The 23,742-nt window shown below is 29.9% G+C and overlaps 1 protein-coding gene across 2 annotated transcripts in view; it reads right to left on the reverse strand.

The window, feature by feature from the left end:
- Positions 1 to 530: 530 nt before the first annotated feature.
- Positions 531 to 23,742, reverse strand: part of LOC142333696 (proteasome activator complex subunit 3-like) — a 38,774-nt gene continuing 15,562 nt past the window's right edge. Inside the window, exons 2-6 of one of the 2 annotated variants that reach the window (XM_075381123.1) lie at positions 19,148 to 19,180; positions 14,710 to 14,855; positions 10,379 to 10,562; positions 8,177 to 8,347; positions 531 to 1,452 (exon numbers count right to left, since the gene is read on the reverse strand). In XM_075381123.1, coding sequence (XP_075237238.1) covers positions 1,264 to 1,452; positions 8,177 to 8,347; positions 10,379 to 10,562; positions 14,710 to 14,855; positions 19,148 to 19,180 — 723 coding nt within the window. In that variant the 3' untranslated portion in view covers positions 531 to 1,263. The remainder of the gene's footprint in view (positions 1,453 to 8,176; positions 8,348 to 10,378; positions 10,563 to 14,709; positions 14,856 to 19,147; positions 19,181 to 23,742) is intronic. The other variant, XM_075381124.1, reaches the window with a different exon arrangement.

The raw sequence follows: 23,742 nt of genomic DNA on the forward strand, positions 1-23,742 counted from the left end.
AACCAGAATTGACCCCACAAGCTCTCTAGCTTCTTTGTACATTATTCAGCTTTGCATCTGGGGCATATACATAAGATATGATTGACATTATCAATGACTACACTCCAGACACAAGCCTGAATTAATCAAACCAAATCTGGCCAACTTATCTCAAAAAGCACAACGTCAAGAAAGGAACTATGTAATATGCTGAGTGGGGGCAATCTACCTAACTAACAGATTTCTGCAGGTTAGGTAGATTTCAATCTACCTAACCTGCAGATTTCTCACATCAAGAAAAATACCATCATGTGATGGCTATCTGGGTATCGTGCGATTCAGTCCACATGACCTGCCATAAATGGAAACTTTAGTCGTCTATTCCTTTTATGCATCAACGTCAAATCATCAGCAAACAGAATGATATCAATGACATTAAAAACATTATTACATAAAAGAAAATCATAAATTAGGGGTGAACCTACTACATAAATAAAAATTATTACAGATAAATATACATGTTTCAGGAATTCAATGACATCAAAACAAACTTTCTTTTACATATCATTACAAAGAATTTATTGACTATTGACAATTCCATTACTATTACTTTTTTAACAGAAAAATTACATCAAATTCATTATTTCATATCTAAACATAATAATAATAATAAAGAATTACCGACAATCAAGATTTACAAATAATATATAATAAACACAGGATCAATAATTAAGTCAATGGACATTTTAAACAATAAAAACTGGAATACAGACTACCATGAGCACAAATATACTTAAATTAAAAACTTTAATATAATTTTTTAAGATAAAAACCAATAGCTAAGTTTTTTTATATAATATAAAAGATTATTATTACTACTATCAGAATAAATCACAGTTTTTATGTACAAAATAAATCACTCGTCAATAAAACAAATAAGTGAACCTTGTGTTCAGATTATGTGATATTTTTTTTCTTAAGTTATATAAACCTTTTTTTTAAATAAACCTACCACAAAACCCGCATTGTGTATTTTATTTTATAATTGTAATATAAAAAACAATACATAATATATAATAACAAAAGAGAAAGTAAAGTACTGTTTTTATCTTTTATTTCTTTACATTTATTTAAATAATATTTTTTTAATTCTAATGATAAAAATTAAAATCAGCGGCAACTTTATTTTGAACAATAATAGTAATAATTATTACAGATATTTTTTATAATTATTATGTCCTGCTTCTGATTTGTTTTATTCCTCCGATCTCATTATTATTTCTTTTAGTACAGCGATTCGGTATTACTTGATCGAGGTTTTTTCAGTTTTTCCAAATTTTTTGTTATTATATCGTGAAGAGTAGAGTAACGGTTTCGTACTTCACATAACACAAGCCAAATACTAACATACTGTTTTTCATCCAACTCTCGAACAGCTCTTCTATAGTCTTGAATGTGTGGATATTTTGCAACCTTAAAAAAAAATCAAACAAGGATTCACAACTAAAAAATTGCTACACGAACAAGAAATAAAAAAAATCAAGGAGTAAATATATTAAAAACTCAAGTTTTGAGATTTCATATAAATGACTCTTTTAAGGATTAGTGTTGCATGCACACAATCTCCATTTATTAACTTTACCTGTCACAATCCATGTTTCTCTGTCATAAAGCTTACATCTCACGAATATATTTTCAAGAATATCTTTCTAATTTTAAAACATCTATATTTCATGCTAGCAAATTTATTTTCTGTTTGAAAGCAGAAAAAAGTCTCCTTTCTTTTTCCAGTTTTATGTTTTTAAACGTAAAAAAAATTTACAAATTTTACTCCCTAAATACCAAAATTACAAAAGTTCCGATAAATTACGCTCACCTACCTTAATATCTAATTGCTCATTATCCTACCTTCTATTACACATTTACCTTTATTTTATTATTACTTCGGTAAGTTTTTTCCTAAATATTCAGAATTTATTTACCAACTATGCCAAAAGACAAAGTAATAGCAAATCATTTTTTTCTCTGAACAATTACTACCATTATAAAATATTTTGTCTTTCAAATCCCATAACCATTGCTGATATATATATTTAATATTCACTATAACATATAATGTAATAGTACACATACACTGGTAACACACCCATTCAGTCACCATTATAAGAACCAACCAATACCACTGCTCATATTAGTTTTTACAAAAAATAAAGAAAGATAATGAACTGGAATACAAGTTGTTGCATTAGTATGACCAACCACAGTAACACTTGCACTATATGTAATCCTGACTTTAAATCGACCATTTCTGAACTGAAATGTTAATGTAATACAAACATATGGTGAAGATCTTTCGAGTAGTGCCCTTACCAAGCAATATATCAAGCGCTGTGTGTAAACAACCACAGCAGGCCAGTTCCAATTATTCTCCAATTCTATTTCTATGTTTCTACGCATTGCACATCTCCAATTCATATTTGAACAGCGAACAGTTTTTGGATTAACAGATGGCTGTTGCATCTTCATTTTAATGAAGATAAGTCAATACATACGCTGTGTCAACCGAATGAGATTTAGATTCAAAGAGGCAATCGATGTTTGAAGGTTGTATTTTCAATTCTGGAACAAACTTTGTTCTGAGCGAATGATCTCTTCACGTTTCAATTTGACTTGTTAAAACGGCTTCTGCCTCAAGTTATTATTATTATGTATCGCAGTAAGACAGTACATCATCTAGTAAATCCTCTTGAGATGAATATGGTTCACTTATCATTCTGTATATTGCATGCCTTTTCAGTTGTAAGCCAATAAGACTGCACGGCAACCCTCCCGCTTCATGTTGCTACAATCTTAGGATTTGACCTTGATAAGCTGAATTCTCCATCTTAATAACTACACAGGTGTACCACAAAGAAACATATGTCCTAAAATGCTTTATTTGCTAGTTACAGCTAGTGACAGATTCCAGTCAGATTTCAGCTACCCTAGTGAAATGAAGTCATAGTAAAATTTGTACAACGTTAATTAAGGGACAAAATTACTGATTCCTTATTGTTTTTAACATGAAAAATTGAATAAAATAGGTCACAGGACCCTTCTGTAGTAGTTTTTGTGAAATCTGGGGTGAAAACTAATCAAATAGTATACCCTGTTTTTGATACACAATAACTTTGTTAAATGGTTAATAAACATGTAAAAAATTTAACAAAACTTGTAGAGAATTTAATTGTGAACAAAATAGTGTAAAATAATTTTAATAAAACAAAGAAGTTAGAAAAACCGAAATTTTATTTTGAAACAGTACACTAGGCAAAAGTGTATTATACAAATCAGTTTATAATAAATGTTCAAAAATGAGTCTGACCATTTCAACACATTTCTTCTTGAACTATTGAAGTATCGTTCTGGGATATATATTATTCGATTTTTCAAGTCAAAAAATGTAAGAAATCACTAATTCTGCCCCTTAATTAACGTTCTAAAAATAGCCCCATTTCACAGAGATAGCTGAAATCCAGGAAAAATCTTACACTAGCTGTAACTCGCAAACATTTTAGGACATATGTTTATATGTACTTTTTCCATAACTTTAACAAGTAGAATAGGTTATGAAAGTCCTGGGAGAACTTCGTGATAAATCTGTATAAGAATTAAAAGGATGGACTTGCAACAAAAGAATGTTCTTTTGAAAGTAGCACCCAACCTATTCCTCGGTACAGATTATCTAAGCTAGGAGTAATACCAAGGACTAGGAATATACTTCTAGGAAAATATTTATAAAGCAGAAACAATTGTGATTGAATAAAAAGTTGAACTATAAAGTAGAATGGAACTGCATTTGGATTTTAAAATGTGAAAATTGTTAAATACAATGAGAGCATTAAAACAAAAAGATGCGCATAAAGAAACAATGATGAGGAGATACAACTAAGAAATGCAAATGTATGAAACAAAATTGATTGGAAATGAAGAATTTTCAAATTCAAATTTATTCCAATAATAATTTTACAAATACATATACAAAGCTCCATTCCCTGGAATACCTAGAGCAACATAAAAGCTCCAGTGCCAATAATGCATAAATGAGTATTAAAAATACAGCCTAATCTAAATATAATTAATCTAAAGTTTGTCATATCGAGTCTAGTTCATATTACTAATCATTACATATAAGGCGGTGTGTGCAGTTCAATTTACAAAAGTAGTACAAAACCTTAATCATATAGTAAATTTTTAACATTCTATTTTAATTTTATTTTTTCCATGTTAATTTTATTCATTCTAATTTAGAAAACGGAACACTTGCGTCCTGAATATACTTCCCTCTTTTCTGTTTAGCTTCTGAAAACTGTAATGTGTATTTCAGGTCGACCTTTCCTGAAATGTAGGTGTCCTTAATACTGGCAACACATTTCTTCACCTTTTTAATTGAAAGATATTTTACTTTTATCTATTTATTTTTCTGCTGAAATATATTTTCAACAGTTACATGATTTATTGTAACATTGTCTAACTATTGTCTAACATGTTATAAATTTTAGGTCCTAAATAGACAAATAGATTTTCAAAACGGTTCTTTAAATACAACGGGAATTTTTGTACTTTTTGCATTCATACTTCTTGTTTCATACACATTGTTTATTTTATGATCTTTACAACTATTGAAAAATACTCTTCGTACTTATATGTATAGATTCTTTATGGGTAGAATATTCAGTTTTTGAAAATCTCAAAGAGATGGTTTGGAACTAGTTTTGAAATCCATAATTCCAATAATTCTTTTTTCTGCTATTTCCACACTTTAAGTTAGATTATAAGTTCCTGTCCAACATTCAATTCTAAATTCAAGTCTAGATTTAATAAGCGCATTATATACACAAATCATCTATTTTTAATATTTAATCACAAATAATGTGATTTGTAAAATTTATACAAGTTTAATAATAAATCTTTTCTTAATTTCAATATGTGAGGCTTCCAACTTAATTCAGAATCTATAATTAGGCCTAAATAATTAATGGAATTAATTTTCCTTATACATTCACGTACACAAATAGTGTGTTTATGATACTTTACAGAAAATGTTGCTTCCTCCCTATCCAGGAAATTAAAAAATTAGCTTTACTTGTACTACGAACCAATTTATTACTGTAGAACCCATCTCTGAAAATGAGATCTTCCATCTGTATTTTTATATCTTCCCGCTTATCGCAACTATATTCTATGGCAGTATCATCTACGGAGACATCTCCTTCTGAAATTTTGATTACATAAGTCATAAATATGTATGGAGAGTAAAGTGCCCCGTGGAGTGCTACATGATACTATAGTCCAATCACTTAAATTGTCATCCATTCTGACACCCTGAAGATGATTTGACAGATAAGATCCAAACCAGGTTAATGCGACCTCCTAATCCCTACTCTCTCCATTTTAGCCAAGAGGATTTTGTGATTAACTGCATCAAATAATTTTTATATATGTAAAAGCAAAACCGAGTATTTTTTCCCTTTATTTATGCTGCTGTCTATCTTTAAATAGTTTACTTAGTACCACTTCAGCATTTTTATTCTTTATGAATCCAAATTGACTCTTATTAAAAAAAATTGTTTGTACAGAAAAAATCTTTCTTTCATGACCCATTCAAATATTTTGGATACCAAAACGACCAAACAAACTACCAAAAACTTCTAGTAGTTTTCCACCTCTCTTGAATCACCTTTTTCAAAAACTGGAATGACCTTTTGAGCACTTGCAGAAAAATACCAGTTTCAACATTTTTATTAATGATAAATTCCAATGTATGACCAATATTTTTAACACATTTTTTATAGAAATCGATAGATATATTATGGTGTCCCCTTGGTTTTTTTTTTATTTGTCAAGGATTGAATAACCCTCTCAATCTCCTCTTACTGGCCAGAAATATAAAATAAGATCCACTGGCCGGTTTTATCCTATCACCAACTTCATAATTATGATTTATATTTATAATTAAGATTTAGATATCAATTTACCTGGTATTCAATGTATCTTTAACGAGGACAGAGGGGAAATTATGGATAAAGCAGAAATAGCTAAAACATTTATTGAATACTTTGGGGGATTACCAGGTAAATTAATATCTAAAACTTACAGCAAAATATTCAATAAATGTATTTGCTGTTTCAGTAATTAAACAGCTAATATGTTATGAAAATATAATATGAAAATAAAAATTACTTTATCTGTAATTTCCCCACTGTCCTTGTTAAAGATACATTGAATTTGCTTTTTTTTAATCCTCATTCCTATAATATTATTTACGGCATTTGATGTGTCTTTAATACTACTTCTGTTAGCATTTAAAAATGACCTTATAATAAACACCGATTCGATGATTTATTGCAGTATCAAGAATCATAAAATTTAGAATCAAATGGCCACCTTTGTAATTTATTCAATATTTTAATCCTATTTTTTGAAATGCTAATAATTTCATTCGTTAACTACAGTAATTTATTTTTTTGTATGTTTGGCATTTCTGTTTTTTTTTTTTTTTTTTTTAATTTTACATTATCCATTATTATACTTACAGTAGTAATAAATCTTTCAAAGATCTTCACAACATCTTGAATATTATACAAAGAACTCCAGCCAAATATCTTTAGTTGTTCATTAACTTTTTTATAATCAATATATTCTAACTATTTATATGTTTTACTATCTAAATTGTTTATATAATTAGTTATTTCAAACTTAACTGCATTCAATGTTCAGTACTATTTAAATGGTCAAAACCCATTCTTTATACTAATTCTTGATTCGCTTTTACAAACGCATGATCTATATATAACCTTGACACATTATCGATTCTTGTTTACTTATTAATAATACTACAAAACAGCAGTTGTCAGTGATATTAAATAATAATTTGATTCATTGGTCATTTCAAGTGAATCTATATTTATGTCTTCTACAATGATAATGTTTTCCTTATGTTTCCAATTTTTATCGATATAATTCATTAATTCAGAAGTAAATTCATTTTTAGTATAACATTGCTATACACTCCCAACAAGTAAAAACAAAATTAAATATTTTAAATTGAACTAGTACCACATCAGCTGTACAAAAACCTGTTATCTCTTCAATATATTCAACTATTACAATTCTTTTGAGATATACAATTAACCCTACTGACTTTGCTCGTCATTGCAATTACTAAAATTATTATATCTGTCTAATGTATATAAGTCAGAGTAAATTTCAACAGAATATAGCCACGTTTCACTTAAAACTATTACATTTAGTTTAATAGGTAATGTTTGTATTATACTTACAAATCTATAAAATTTTTTCTTAGGCTCCTAATATTCTGGTGAACTACAAAAAAAAAGACCACAACTAGAATCAAGGAAGTTACACATATTCTTCACATGTTTGCACCATTTTATCTGTTTATATCTTCACTATTTATCAAACTGGTTTCAGATTTGAATCTGCAGTCACATCGCTCTTCCTAATGAAAATCTTGTTCATATGTTTGTAATTTTTATCTTTGGCATACTGTTTTTCTTTCATAAGCAAGTTTTTTTAGATACAGTACAAATGATTGTTTATATAAACATCATTGGCCAGTAGATTCTTATTGAAATCACAAGTTTTGATTTTACGTCTTTTCCTAGTAGCCATAATCCATCTCTCTTTTTCTACTTTTTTTTGAATTATAAAATTATTGGATTCATCCTTGCTTGTTTGAATGCAGGTACTCTATGTACGGTGTTTATAATTTCAAGCCTGTATTCAACACTGATTACTCTTACTATAGCACTTGCAATCTCAAATTAGTTTTCACCCCTAGTCTCCGGAATTCCATTCAAAACATTTTGTCCCCTTGAGTACTGCTCAATTTCAGTCAATTGCTTTTTAACAGTGGCTAATTCTTGTTTGATTGTGCAGTTCTTGATTTTCAACAGTTCATTTTCTATTTGAATTACTTTAAAGAAATTAAAATATTTGAAAATAAATATAATAAATATTTACGTGTGCTTTAAAATAAAAGAATCCTAATGGGCAAGGCACTCAATATCTGACTGTTAAAAGTAGAAATAATGGAAATAAACACACAGACCGTGTCACAAAAGTTCCATTTTCTTCAGAATGCCAACGTAATGAATAAATACAATTAATCACGAACAGAGAAAAAAGAACATACCTTTGAAACAACTTTCGCTCTTGATGCATAATATCTTGTAATTTGTTCAAAGAATGCTGCTGCCTCACTTTCAACTGATTGAACTTCAGCTAATGTATCCTCTTGAACAGACACACCAAAATTATTACCATCTTCAATTTTCGGAATCATAAATGATATCCACATTTTTAACTGAAACAAAAAAATATATAATTAAATCACTTTTTACTTTTCAATAAAAATAAAATTATTAAAATACAAAACAAACGCGTTTTTTGCAAGTCACCTGCACAGAAGGTACTTTAAGGATTGTAAACTGTACTATAAGAGTGGTAGTATTCACAAATTCAGTAATCCTATAATTGCTCGATAGAAAAAAAATCTGTAGGTGTAAGAACTGTGAATCTCATTTCAAAAGCTTTGAAATGAGTCTATCCCAAAAACTTTACAGAGAAAAAAACACTGGTGGTGTGTGCTGTTAGAAGGCTTCATCTTGTTGGAAGTATGCTTCAAATAATGTATTCTTTTGACCAGCAATTTCTCTTCATTTAGTTGGCCAATGAAAGAACAAATCATTTCGCTGCAATAATGTTCTGATTTTGCTGTGTTCTGGAAAATTGAATGATCACCCGCTTTTATGATGTAACACGCCTAATTAAAATTTTTCTGTCATGTAACTGTCATTCTGAGAATTCATAAGGGTTATCCACAGACCGTACCTAACTGTCCTGCTGTTAACACAGCCCAATAAATGAAATATTTCATCTGAAAAATGTTACATAAAAGATTTCTTCTTCTTTTTATCATTAAAATTCAAAAGCCACTGGCAATAATCAACATGCTTAGGAAAATCGACAATGAGCAACTGATGCAGTGCAATTATTTTGTACAAGAGTATTTTCAAATATTTATTCAGTGCTTGAGCATACTACTTCTTAAAATCTCTGCTTTGTGACAATTTTCTGATAAAACCTCTTTAGACTTTGAACTATATAATTATAAATACCATCCAACTTTTCTTATGTCAAGATAGATGGTCTGTCTTCCGGACTCAGGCACATCATTGACACATTAAGTTTGTCAGAACTTATCAATAAAGTTTTACACAGTATTGCCATGTGAAACGCTGACTTCAGAAAACCTTTAATGAAACATTGATATTGTATGATTCCACTTTTCATTAGTTTACTATAAGAATTTCAAGTCATCACATCACTTTGTATGGCATTTACAGTAAGTCAAAGTGGAGAATTAGGGTGTTTTTTTTAGAAAATGGAAAAACTGGAAATTCAAGCAGTGATTAAATACTTTTTTCTAAGAGGTTAAAGTGTAACAGAAATTAAAGAAGGGCTTGATAAGATATTAAGAGATTGTTCTCCATTAAATACAACAGCTGAATGCTGGGTCGCAGAGTTTAAAATGTGTCACACATGCACTAGCAATGAACCATGTAGTGGACTCCTGAAGTGGCTATGCCAGAAATGATAAAAAAGTGCATAAAATCGTTTTGGCAGATCAGAAAGTGACGGTGAACAAGTTAGCAAAGTCTGTAAATGTGTCAATTGAATGCGCGTGCAATCTTTTGCACCAACATTTGTTTATAAACAAACTGTACGCAAGATGGGTGACACATTTGCTTACACCCAATCAAAAAAATATTTCAAGCAATTGTCTTGAGCTCTTTCAGTACAATCCACAGGAATTTTATGCCAATTTGTGACTGTTGACGAGACTGATCTGACTCCCAGTGACCATTAGTTGTTTCCTGACCCAATAAAAATGCCTAGAAGAAAGATATTTTTGATCATTAATCAAGTTATGGCCACTGTAGATGGTTATTTTAAGGAATAGTATAAACTGACATACTGAATTGGCATAAGAACTTTAGCGGAAATCTGGCCTTAAGTGCATAGACCTTAATGGTGATTGTATTAAAAACAAATCAGAATGTACCCAGAAGAACGTTGTTTTCTTATTCAGGACCACAACTATTCATTCTACCCAAGGGTAGACTATTCATTCTACCCAAGGGTAGAATGAATAGTTGTGGTAACTGAAGTCCAGTTGCTTTTGTTTAGGTGCACAGTTACATCTGGAACACTATTTATAAATCTGCGATTAAATAACTCGTAGAAAGATTCTAAACCTAACAATTTAATTTTCTACAGCACAAAAATATAGAGAAAACAAAAATTAAAACTAATATTAAGGCTCAACACTTACCAAATTAGAATCTTCAATAAGATTTTTAATCTGTGGTTTCACAATTTGAATAAGATCGGTTAGACATTTATTGCTCGGCACACTACCGGATAACACAGCCATAACTTTAGTACCAGTCACCTCCACATCATTAACACAATTGGTGTCATATTTCAATTTTTTTGCTGATGGCTCAACCGAATGACTAAAATAACAGAATAATAATTTAATAACTTAATAATTTGCTTAAATAGCTTAATTTTTACCAACAATGTACAAAAAACATATATATTAATAAATTTATTCAATATCCACAATATATTCACTTTCTCTAACAATATAATATACTAAATAGCAATTTAACCAAAATAGTGGCAAACATCATAACTGTAATATTAGTAACTGTGATTGCAGTCTTAATTTCAAAGGCTTGATTCATTGAATCCCCTCTTTTTTTTTAATATTCATGTTAATTACTAATGGTTGTTCCATACAGTGTCCCAATCCTTCAATACCTTGTGTCAGTAGGTTTCAATAATTCCTAAATTAAACTTAACAAACCAATTCAAGACAACAAAATAAACAAAAACATTCATTTCGATAAACAAAATATCTTGCTTCATCTCCTTCCATCTGCCACTTTGTTTTTTTAAAAAAAGATTATACCTTAAGAATTGATTAAGCTATTTTAATGAAATTTATTGTCTGTGTAGTGGCATATAAATTAATCCGATGATAGAATTTTTTGTTTATTTCTATGTTGGGGCTACACTGCTTGACCAAACCCATTCTTTACGTTGTCTGTGTAACATGAGGTTATTTAGCAGTTTAGTTTTTAAAAGTGTAGTTTCATTGAAAATAATAATAATAATTGGGTTTTAGTTTTTTAGAGTGCATCCTGACCCCACAGGGGAAGACAACTTTCCATGTGACGGTTTCAGTTGCCATACCACCCCCTCCATACTTAGCCCTTAAGTGCTGGCTGTACCAGAGGTCATCTTCAGTACGTCGGTAATGACATCTTCCAGTCATTAACATAAACTTCAAACAAAATACATCTCAAAGTCTCAAACAAGACTGTATGACTTTCTAAGAAAGAAGGAACTGAACTCAACCTATCTGAACGGTAACAATAAATAATGTAACATCAACAGTAATATAAAACATAACTAATGAAAAACAAACAAATCTATAACCAAACAGCAACAGTTTAGCAAACCGTAAAACAAAACAACAATAAGACCAAACATAAACACAAACAAGGAAAGTCCAAGCAGAAAGTCACATCCATTCAGCGATCCTTTCTTACCACCAATTATGTGATAAAACTTACTATGATGATCCATTTGGCCTGGCTTTTCCAATTAACACAGAGATCAAATGTCGACCTGACAATATCAAGCTGACAAATGGTCTCCGTGCACATTAAGTCATACCTAGCACATTCATATATCACATGATAAGCATCGACCAATAATCCACACTGTGGACAGATACTCTGGTATCTGTCCACCAGGCTGAATTTCTGTAGTCTGTCCCGAAAAGCACCATGCTCTAAAAGGAATTGTATCATATACTTTTTTGGGTGTACCCAAGAGGCATCCCGTAAATGAACATTAGGGAATAGATCATGTGCATAACGCCCACTCTATTATATCCCATCTGGCCTGCCATAGGGCGGCACCATGCTGTTCTATCTCCTTTATTTTCAATTCATCTGACTTCTTAGCAATATAATGCTGTTGCCCCTTAGACACAATCAAGTCTATCAGTTTCACGCCTATAATCACCAAAATCGACTCCTGTGAAATTGTATGGTAACCACCCGTTACACTTAGTAATATATGGCGTTCAAGCCCATAACAAAATATCTTGAGATTTTAAATTTTAGCCTAACTGCCCAAAAAGGTGCTGCATATAGCATAATTCCCTCACGGATGCCCTTATACAAGATACTCATAGTTAAAATTAAGACCCCAATCAGGATTGACTACACGTTTCGAAGAAGGCCTTCCCTGCGATGTATTGAAGGTGCTCCTTAAACTGCAATTTCTCATTAAGAAACACCCCTTAGGTACTTTTGAAACTGAACATATCTGATACAATGGCCTGAAACCAACACACAGACTCACTGCCTACAGCCAAACCGCCTTTGAGGTGCATCATTATGGTCTTCTCCAGGTTAAGTCAAATGGTGGTTTTTTTATTTTTTAAATTAAGATTCTTATGCAAAATGGATAAATTAAAAAAAAATGAAGACAGCCATCTACATCCAGTGAATGGACTGGTAAAAAGATAAGATTGTACAATGACAGTTATTTAAATTATGGTTTTCCATCACTGGATGGAAAGCCACAGAGCACGGGTTGCTTTCAAATCCTCTCTGATGAAAGCATGAAGCCATCAAAATTAATTCAACACTTGAAAATTAAACATCCGGATTATAAAAGCAAACCCTTGGAATTCTTTGACAGATATGCTCTTTTCACAAAAAATATGCTGGAAAATCTCAAACAGATTCTTTGTAAGGTTGTAAAAATAGTTAATTTATTAAAAGTCTTTCATTGCAAAATAGACTGTTTGTTAACCTATGTGATGAAATTGGCAAAGAGAAAAAATCCCTTCTTTTCCATACAGAAGTCAGATGATTATAGGCTATCATGGGGAAAAGTGTTAACCAGGTTACTGGAATTGTGAGATGAATCAGTAATATTTTTTCTGGATAAACAACCACCATTATCAATGTTTTTACAGAATAATGAGTATAGGTTGCGGTTGGCTTACTTAGCAATGTATTTTTGGATTTTAACAACTTAAAATGCAAAAATACATCGATCGCAAATACATTGAATTCACAAGGGCACGATAAAAGCATTTCATTAATAACAGATCAAGTTCATGCTTTCATTAAGAAGCTTTGATATTAATAATCTGGATTATTCACCTTCAAAGGAAAAATTGTAATGTTTCCGCTCACTTGCGATTATATAGAGAAAAATCTGGATGAAGACTATTATTCATCACAGTTTGGGTAGCATGAAGATACATTTGTGCGAGCTAAAAATTCAGATGGCAGAGTATTTCCCGGAATATAAAAACGATTTCTTGAAGGGAGTGGTACTGAATTTATTTAGTGACAATATTATTACAGCTGCGAAGTTAGCGGTTGAGATTCACGAGCAACTCATCAAAATGTCTGCTGATAAAACACTACAATTACAATTCACATCTGAAGGTTTAGATACGTTTTGGCTTGCTTGTCAAAATGGATATAAAAATTTAGCCACAAAAGCAATAAAAATATCAATCCCTTTTGCCATGTCTTACCTCTGTAAAAATAGTTTTTCGTTTATGGTTGCACTAAAAACTAAACATAGGAATCGTCTTTCATCACTTGAAAAGCTTTTGTGTGTTTCTAACCAAGATTCACGCATGGAGAAATTTTTAAATGGCAAAGTAACGGAACCATCACATAAATTAATATATTTTCTTTATACATTTACTTATAAATGTACATAAAATGTGTATAATAAATTATTTGTTTTCTCATAAAATGATTTCATTATTATTTACATGTAAAGTTGTTATAGGTTAATTTTGTGACACTGAGATTGAGAAACGCTACTCTAGAGTAACCAAACAGCCTCAAAATCTGAAAATTAAAAAATTTATAGCAGCAAAAGTACGCCACAGGTAAAAAAAATTTAAGAAATATTCTTAAATAACACATTGTATTATTAAATATAGTAAATATACCAAGTTTTATCAAAATCTTAGGTCATGAGTACACTTTGACTTTTTGGGCGATTTGATATGGAGTGACCCTTCTTTTAATGTTTTATACTGTAATAAAGAACAAACTAAAACAGTGTCTATTATGAAGATTCATAAAGATAAATAATTTTACTCAGTTTTTCTACTCAAAATTATAATAGTCTACAACTTACTGAGTTAATAGCTCAAAGACCTATATTACTTGCCGTTCCTGGAGAACACAATAAACTTTCCCCAATTTATCCTTTGGAGTATGTTGTTCCTCATCATCCACACCTTTTCCTTAAATTTGAACTTTTCTTCTCCATTACTGGTTCCATAAATACAAGTCTAACCCTGTTCAGTAAGTAACCACCATCATGAAATGGAAAATTTTAAGAAAAATTGTTAACACACATTTCATCCCGCCTTACAATACAGAAACTTACTGCAGAATTTCATAAAAAACCGTCGATTCATTTGCCCATAACTGCTTCACAAACCAATAAAATGCCAAACGGTTATGATAAACCTCGCATGATCCAATCGATTAAAACTATATGCGATTGAGATACTAAAATACATATATATATATTTACCTGTTGAATGTGATAGGCTCTGGTACAGGAATGTTTAAATCTTCATGAACTTTACTCAAATCCTTTTCATTAAATTGTGTTGTTTCTAATAATTCATTCAGCCTAACTATTTTCTCTGGAAAACCTTTCAAAATTAATTCTTCGGCCTAAAATTAATAAAAATAAAATAAAACATTAAATAATTAATAATATAATTCATTTTGCACGATTCTGTAATTGTGTCAGTAGAACAACTGTTTATAAGATCAAGAAGACAGTGCTAAAGACAATGGGAAGAATAAATGTAAGGACAGTACGGAAATAAAATATTATCAAATGAGGTTTTGGAAGAGGAAAAGATACAATTTAAAAAATTACTTTTAAAAAAATAATGGGATAATAGATAATGTATTTATTGTCTTGTTTAAGAAATACAGGACTGGATACACTATGTAGATCAAAATTTATTAGACCAAAAAACTAACCGTAAAATAAGCTTGGATTTCTACCTTGTAGACCTCAAAAAGGTGATTTTCAAAAAAAATTTATAAATAATAAAAATTAAAGTAAATAGAAAATAAAATTATGTTTTTAAATCAATACAAAGGTAAGGAGAAGCGTTGGCCCAAGTCAGTGTGTTGTCAGGAGTGTTGCTGAACGTAGTGGTCAATGCTGGAAATGATTATTCAAGGAATTATCTGAAATTAAAAAATCAAGTCATTTTAAAATTAATAAAAACATAAGCACATGAAGCAGATTAGAATGAAATTTTTTAAAAATCTTTTCAAGTTATGGCTACTTGAGACAAAAATATTGTTTTTTTCCTAAAAAATTATTGATCTTTTTTATTTCATAAAAAGAAATGCTTATATATATATTTTTTTAGTATTCTAGGATATAATACACTGACGATGTTTCTAAACAGTTTAGGCCCAGAATACCGATCGCATAATTTGGTAGGTATCGTCGTTCCATTGTTTCAGAAAATGAAGCTTCAAGAAAAATACTTTCAAAAAAGAAAAAACTTAAAAAAGTGATATAAAAACACTTGCCCTTTTTGCAAGTGCTTTTATAACAAACAACATTGATCTTGAATCCAAAATATTTTCTGCTTCTATATAAAAATTCAACCCAATGTCACATTTCTTAAGCTACAGTAATGTTTTCAATATATTAAAAACAAGCAAGAAGAGTAAAATCCAAACCTACGCATAGTAACAACAGTAACAGAAATCTTAATCGGTTTAATTTTTTTGCCGAAAAACTAGTAAATGACGACTCTCCTTTTGTGCATCGATTTCCATAAAACTGGTGTTATTTTTATGTCCTGGATGCGAGTTATTCCTAGTTTTACTTTTTCCCACTAACAAACGTTTTCATGCTCCTTGAAAATAAACAAAAAGCCACATACACAAGTATCCTTCACTACTAATGCTTTGAAACATCATGAAATAAAAACTTCAAAATATATGTCTCAAACTAATTTAATACCGCTACCACATACATTTCCCAATATATTTTGTACGCAACAGAATAATGTTCTGGAAAGGAAAGGGAGGCAATAAACCTGCACAATGCAAGGGGGAGAGGCAAGATACAATGTCATTTGCTAAACTAAAATTCTACTTGCAACTCTAATACTTTGACCCGTTTTAATTTTGCAAATATTAGAAGTTTTGACTTGAAAATTTACTTAAAATATTTTTGATACTTTAGAAAATGTCAAAAAAGTTTTTTTGACCAGACTAGGTAAAAAACCTTCCCTTAAAATACAAAAATAAAAAAAAGTAGCATCAAACAAATATGAATATTATCACGTTATCAACCTAATACCTCAAGCACTGAAAATCAATACTAGGATTTTTACAGGTGAACGAAATCAGGGTGGAAGATGCACTCGATAAAAATCAATCTGTTTAAAAATAAAATCATAGTTAGTCATTCTGGCTATCAAAGTAATCTTTGAAAGCAACTTCAAAAAAAAAAATCAGCTACATGTTTGTAGCTCTGGTTTTGACAATTCGGTAATGAAAGTGGAGCAAAATGTTCCCATTTTAAAGAATAAAAACTGTACAACAATAAGACAAGACAGCACAGGCACAGAGTAGAAAAATTAGAAATAAAATTACACTAATTCAGAAACAAAAGAGACAAGGATGTAGACTAGTTCAACAATGTAGTAATAGAAAGGCTAATTTGTTAGTGCAAATAATGTTATTAGTACGTAACCACCAATAGAGAAAAATTTTATTATTCACCAACAACATTCTTTTGACATAAAAACCACAATAAAAGAAATTCTGAATGGCGCAGATTTAATATAAACACAGAAATTCAGTTTGAAAAATATGCAAGAGTAATAACACAAATCAATTAAATCTGAAAGAACAATGATAAAAAAAAATACTAAGATGGAAACACAACATACCAAAAGTCAAAAAAATTTATTAGTTATTAAAAATACCAATAAATGACAAAGTAATGGTACACAACAAAAGCAGAGGTTTGTTTGCTCCTTCCTGTGCAAAAAGCAGAGGAAAATTAGAAAGGAAGTAATCCAGTTATTCAAAATTTGGTTTTTAAAAAAAGTTACTGATAGTTAAACAGGTTGATAAAAATATTAAGTTAACAGGTCTTAAAATGAATCTGAAAGAAAAAAAAATGTGCCAGAACCTGGCGAGGAAAAACTATGTCAATAGTAGTCCTAATTTTGCATACTCAGTCTTGCATAATTTATTTAAACATAGTACCAGATCTCGCTGTATAAGTTTAATAAATAATTTTTAATAGTTAATAGTCAACTGCAAACGGGTAACATGTTTTCTGTTAACCCTTTAACGTGTTAAATGTAGATCCTGCCATGTCAAGGAGGCTACGAGTACAACCAGACTAATTCATTTAAGCCTTCTGACATATACAGCTGTTCCAACCGGTCTTTACTGAATTGATAATCAAGTATACGCATAATTTAGTTTTTCTGCAATGCAACAAAACAGTTGGCACATTTATCAAGACACATAAATGTACAACACCCAGTGGTTTTCTAACAGACATGAAGGGTGCAGAAGATGACTGCCCAAATCAAATGCCAGTATCAAGTGACTCCTGGTTGCATTTCAATAGGTTTGTCCCATCAGACAAAGCAGTTTTTAAGACTGTTTTCAATACTTTAGCTTATTTCTTTGTATTATTTTAATTTTTTATCTTTTATATTTTTCATTAATTTTTTAACTAAATTTGAGCATATTTTTTGTTAATTTTATTACAGCAATTAAAATCATTAGATGAAAAAAAAAATTATAAACTAACAGACAATTCAAGAAAATTGATTAGAGAAATCCATCAAAGATGGTAGAATTTATAGAATGCAAAGAGCATATCATCCAACTAAGAATAATTAGAACAAAAATGCAAATTATAGCACTGTAATTAGATCAGAATGTTTGTATGGTTGTGAATGCCTATCGCTTAATTATAAATTAGAATTGTTAGAGAGAAGAATTATTAGGAAAATATTGGGTCCACTAAAAACTGATGAAGGCTGGAAAATACAAAGTAATGGTGAAGGATATAAAAATATACACAAAAAAAAAATATGGAAACAATCTTTGGGTACATTCATGGAATGAATGACTACAGGTTAACAAAACTTATTTTCAATTACCTTTGGTAAAAGTTAACTAGCTGGATCCAAGAAATCGAAAAAGATCTACAAAGAAACAACATAAAAGATGATGAAATAACAGAAATGTGCAAAAAATAGAAGGATTCCGAGGTAGGAAGGATAAAACAACTAAAACAAAGTGGTCTGGGAAAGGAAAAAAACGCACAGTAAAAAGATAAAAGAGTACTGGAAGATAAGGAAACAACAAACGAGAAGGAAATTAAGTTCCATGTGGTTCTTAGGCAGCCATAATGAAAGAAAAAGAAGAAAAGCACAAGGATTTTCGCTTCTGTATGTAACAAATATTTATATTTCTTCTTATAACACGCCCCCTTTTTATATCTGTATATTCCTTACTTATATTGTCCTTTTTTATATTTTTTCACATGTATTTTTCATATTTTTTGAATTTTAACATGCATCCTTTCCTCTCTGGTATTATATGATTATAAACAATAAATGTATCGCTGCAATAAAGAGCAAGTCAATAAACACTCTCATCAAAACAGCTGTGTATATATGCACGCACGTGTCTAAAACTTATTCAAATAATACAAATGTTCAAAATGTATATTTTGTAGCAAAACTGCAGCAGTTACTTTTTTCATCTTTAAGGCTACAGTACAATATTTCTGTACTTTAATATAATAAAACTTTTTACACACCCAAACAATCTTTTGGTCTCAATTAATCTGTTTAACCGATATCAATTTGTGTATAATTATTTTCAAGTATGTAAATAAAACAATCTACACTTAATAGTCGGGTAAAAAATTATAGAAAAAAATTACTTACTTTTGTTTTCAGATCATCTTTGTACTTCTGAACCTGAAATTAAAAAAAAATTTACTAAGTAATATACAGCATAAAATTTCTAAAAAAAAAAGACTGTAAAAGACAAGACTGAATAGCAATTAACTGAGACACTTGCAAAAGTGCACTTTTTAAATTTTATCGCCAATAAGAACAATTTGATATTTTCAATTAATGTCAAAATTATGGCTTTTAAAGGGGAACAAGTAAAATAGAGCACATTAGAAATGGATAGGAATGCTACCCACAAACAGAAAGTAATGAAGAAAATCTTTATCAGAATGGCTTCACAGTATAAAGTTAATACAGAAGAGGAATAAGCAGAATGGTTGCTACAAGTAAATCCATGAAAAGATAAATATAAATAAATTCATTATAGAATAAAATCAATTTTGAAAACGGTAATTAAAATTTACTACCATTTGCTGTCTATAACAGGTAAAATTGTAAAATCTGAACAGTTTAGTTTACAACCTAATGCAAAATGTTCTACATTGGTTGAACATGACGCACTTCAAAACAAACATATAATAAATAATTAAAAGCTATCCCTAACAGCATTTGTGTGAAGAATCAACATTTATTAACCCACCTCACAGTCACAAATCATAAATCAACAACCTACAACAATCTTTATATTCTACACACACAAAAAAGTCACATCTTACAGAAAGAATGTTATGCAAGTTGTCCCCGACAGGTGTTGCCCAAATTTAAGAAACTAATTCAGGAAATTAAGCAAACAAGTTGATGTAGACATTTCCTACCCTGCTGCCTTCAATAATTGAATTAAAAATGATTTTTATTATTAATAAGACATCAGGCAAAAAATGATTCTATGGCATAATTTTTGTGATGAACTTAAACACATTTTTCAATTGCTAAAAACAGATTTGAACAAATAAGATTCAGTTTCTTAAAAAAAAAAAAAAGAAATAAAAAAGGCTTAAAATTTATCCAATAAAACATAATTTGATAAAACTAACATTTACAACGGTATTTATTAATAACACTGATAAACGTACTTTTTGTTTCCTAACGTGCAATACATGATTTTAATCTGTTTTTTGATGCCGAAAACGAATACGAACTTGAATCTTTCTATCACCCACCATTTTTGAAAAATTTTTTAATTTTAATAAAAGGATTTTTTTCATTCAATATAGTTAGCATTTTAAGCTCCTGTATTGTATTTTGTTAGCTCATTTTTTATTGTTTAACTTTAACATAATTTGTAAGCTATAAATAAACAATACTAGACAAAAAAATTAAATCATAGCATAGTCACTCACATATGACATGATATTTAGTACTGAAGAGTGAACCTTCACAGACAAGATTATTCTGGTCTGTGCAGGTCAAAACACGTAGCTATAAACACAGTAGTGTTATCTGTATTAAGCACTGGATTTACAAATGAATTAATTTTGTTCAGTCTTTCAGTCTTATTGCTGTCTTAAGTTTGTTAACAGTGCAGTGTCACAATGCCTCAAAAATTTGTAAATGATGTGGATGCCTTTTGTTACATATGTGGTGAGTTTAATGTAAAATCAAACAGAAAAAACATTACAGCTTTAATTAAAAAAAACATATTTGTACTTTCAGTGTAAAATTGGTGAAAAGGATAAGACGTGGGCTCCTCATATAGTATGTGTACTAACTGTTCTGTATATTTACAGGGATGGCTGAAAGGTATATGGAAGGCTTTGCCATTTGGTGTACCTATGGTTTGGCGTGAACCAAAGGATCATATAAGCGATTGTTACTTTTGTTTAACAAGTGTCTGGAATTTCTAAAAAATCTAAACATAATGTAAAATATCCTTCATTGCAACCTGCAATCCGGCCTGTACCTCACAGTGAAATTATTCCAGTTCCTGAGCCACCTGTGAATGTATGTTTCGAAAGCAGCGATGAAGAATCAGGCAGTACTGAAGAAATCACCAATGATTTTGATTTTGAATTATCTTCCAATAAGCCACACCTTATATCACAAGTGAATTAAAAGACTTTGTTAGGGATTCAAATTCATCAAAAAATGAAGCTCAACTGTAAGGATCAAGACTACAAGGTTAGAATTTACTTCAAAAAAATACTTTTTGGGCTTTCAGAGCCAACAAAAAGAACTTTATCAGTACTTTACTGATGAAAATAATTTGGTTTATTGCACAAATATTGATGAGCTTATGTTGCACTTAGGACAAGTTCATGCACCTGAGGACTGATGCCTTTTCATTAGTATAGTTTTAATTTAAAAGTGGTTCTACTATACAACAGTAACAAATATCCTTCGATACCAATCGCTTATGGTATTAATTTGCAATAAACATATCATGTGATGAAAGACGTTCTTGAAAAAATAAATTATAAAAAACATAGCTGGAACATATGTGGTGATTTGAAAGTTATAGCTATTTTGTTTGGCATGTAATTAGGCTATACTAAGTACATGTGTTGTCTTTGCCAATGGGACAGCCAAGCTAGAGATAAAAATTGTGTTACCAAAGAGTGGAAGAAATAGACAACTTAACTCCAAATGGGAAAAATATTATTCATGAGCCCTTAGTCGAAACCAAAAAAATATTTTTACTCCCTCTCCATATCAAGCTAGGTCTAATGAAAATTTTTTTTAAAGCAATGAAGAAGTATAGTCCTGGATTTTTGTACATCAGGCTACTCATTGAAATCTCAGTTTGGGTAAATTTTACAAGCGTTTTAGAATCAAAATTGTTTTAGGTTACTGGTATTCGTTAAATTATCATTAAATTACAACCTTTCATTAATCATTTAAAAAAAAACTATTTTAAAAATATTGAAAACGTCAACTTCAACAACATAGGGGCTAAATATAAAAAATGTATAGAAGATGTAAGTACACTGACCCTAAAATATCTCAACTCAATCTGTTCTTAAGAAATAAATTTTTATTACGGCCGACAAAAAATGAAGCAAGATAAAGCATGTCGACGAGAAGGTTTTTGTTTACTTTGATATCCTTAATCAGCTTGTTAAATATGATCGATATACTCATTTGCCTTATAAAAAAAAAAAACTGGCAGCACCATCTGCTGACACCAGTTACTGAAAACAATCATAAAATCGGAAGAAATCATTGGAAATTTTTTTTAACAATGTTTTATTACACAATTCACAATTTGGTTATGTTATCATTATAAAATTAACTGAAATTATTTATGTAAGCAGAAGATTCAGCTGATGTGGAAGGTGGGGATGCATTGCTGGACCAGTAACTGTGCTATCATTTAACTATTTCCTCTTTACAGTACTATTAGCGATGTCAACACTATTTCACATACCCCAGGTAAAACTACAGCATATCTACCCTTTACACTTTCTGAACTTTGACGAGTAATACTGAAAAACTTGACTAAATAGTAATCTTGTTTTTTTTTTTTAAAGTAAATCTTTTACTTTCTATTTAAAATAGAACAAAATTTTTCCTTGTTTTTGGATTGTATATTTATGAGATTTAAAACCAGTGTACAATTTCCCTAGTTAATGTACTAAATTTTATGACTTTTGGTTTTCTTTCTACACATACTCTGTATATTTTCTGCCATTCAAAATATACCGTACTGAAAAAAATCTTATTAAAAAAAAAAAAGAACAATTATAAACAAATTTTCAAGCCCACAACATTTATCTTTTTTAATATTGAAATTTTTTTTTGAGTTCAGCCAACTGAGGCATCATAAAGTAATATTCTACATTCATTTCTGTTTCTTCTGGGCATTTTCTTTTCCTGGTCATCCAATAATTCTTCATTCTTGCACTATGTTTTAGCCTTCTCTCTTTTAACCAGTTGTTTCTTTTTTCTCTTTATCTTGGAAACCCCTCAACAAATCCAGACTGAAATTTTTATTCTACTATAACAATTTCTCCTTTTTTTGTTATTGTCAGTCTCTTTAATTTAATTTTGTAATGCAAGCACGTCTTTCGACTTCCAGGAATTCTACTTGGTAACATTACACTTTATTCGTATCCTCATTTTTCAAACAAGAAATTAAAGATATTTGAAAAATACAAAAATTGCTGTAAGGTACATACACATGTTGTTCCCTTTTAACTAATCAAGTGCTATATTGTACTGTAAAGGTTTTCTTAGTTATGGAGGTTAAACTGGAGGTTATATGTTTTAAAACTAAATTTACAATTTCTACTGGCACTGCCTAAAAGACAACAATTGTTTGCATTACATTAATTGTTTCATAGTATTTCATAAGTAAAATTTTTAATATTTATTCTTTTTTATTTATTTACTTATAGTTTTACCTCATTGTCTACAGTTCAATAATGTTCAACAATCAAAATATATAAGATATAGATTCTTAAAGAATATTTTTGTACTGGTTTTTAACACAATCCTGTTCTCTAATTTAAGCTGCACATTCTAAATGTTGATAATGTTTCATATATTACTTTTGATAATGGGGTAGATGGTCCAAACAATTATGTTTACGTATGTGTAGCGACGACTAGCATCAATAACTGCTCTTATCAGCCTTTCCTTTCTTTAAGGAAATAATGACTTCCCGTTTTTTTATCACAGGAAATTGT

The sequence above is a fragment of the Lycorma delicatula genome, chromosome 13 (genome assembly GCF_047948215.1).
Source record: "Lycorma delicatula isolate Av1 chromosome 13, ASM4794821v1, whole genome shotgun sequence".
Taxonomy (NCBI): Eukaryota; Metazoa; Arthropoda; class Insecta; order Hemiptera; family Fulgoridae; genus Lycorma; species Lycorma delicatula.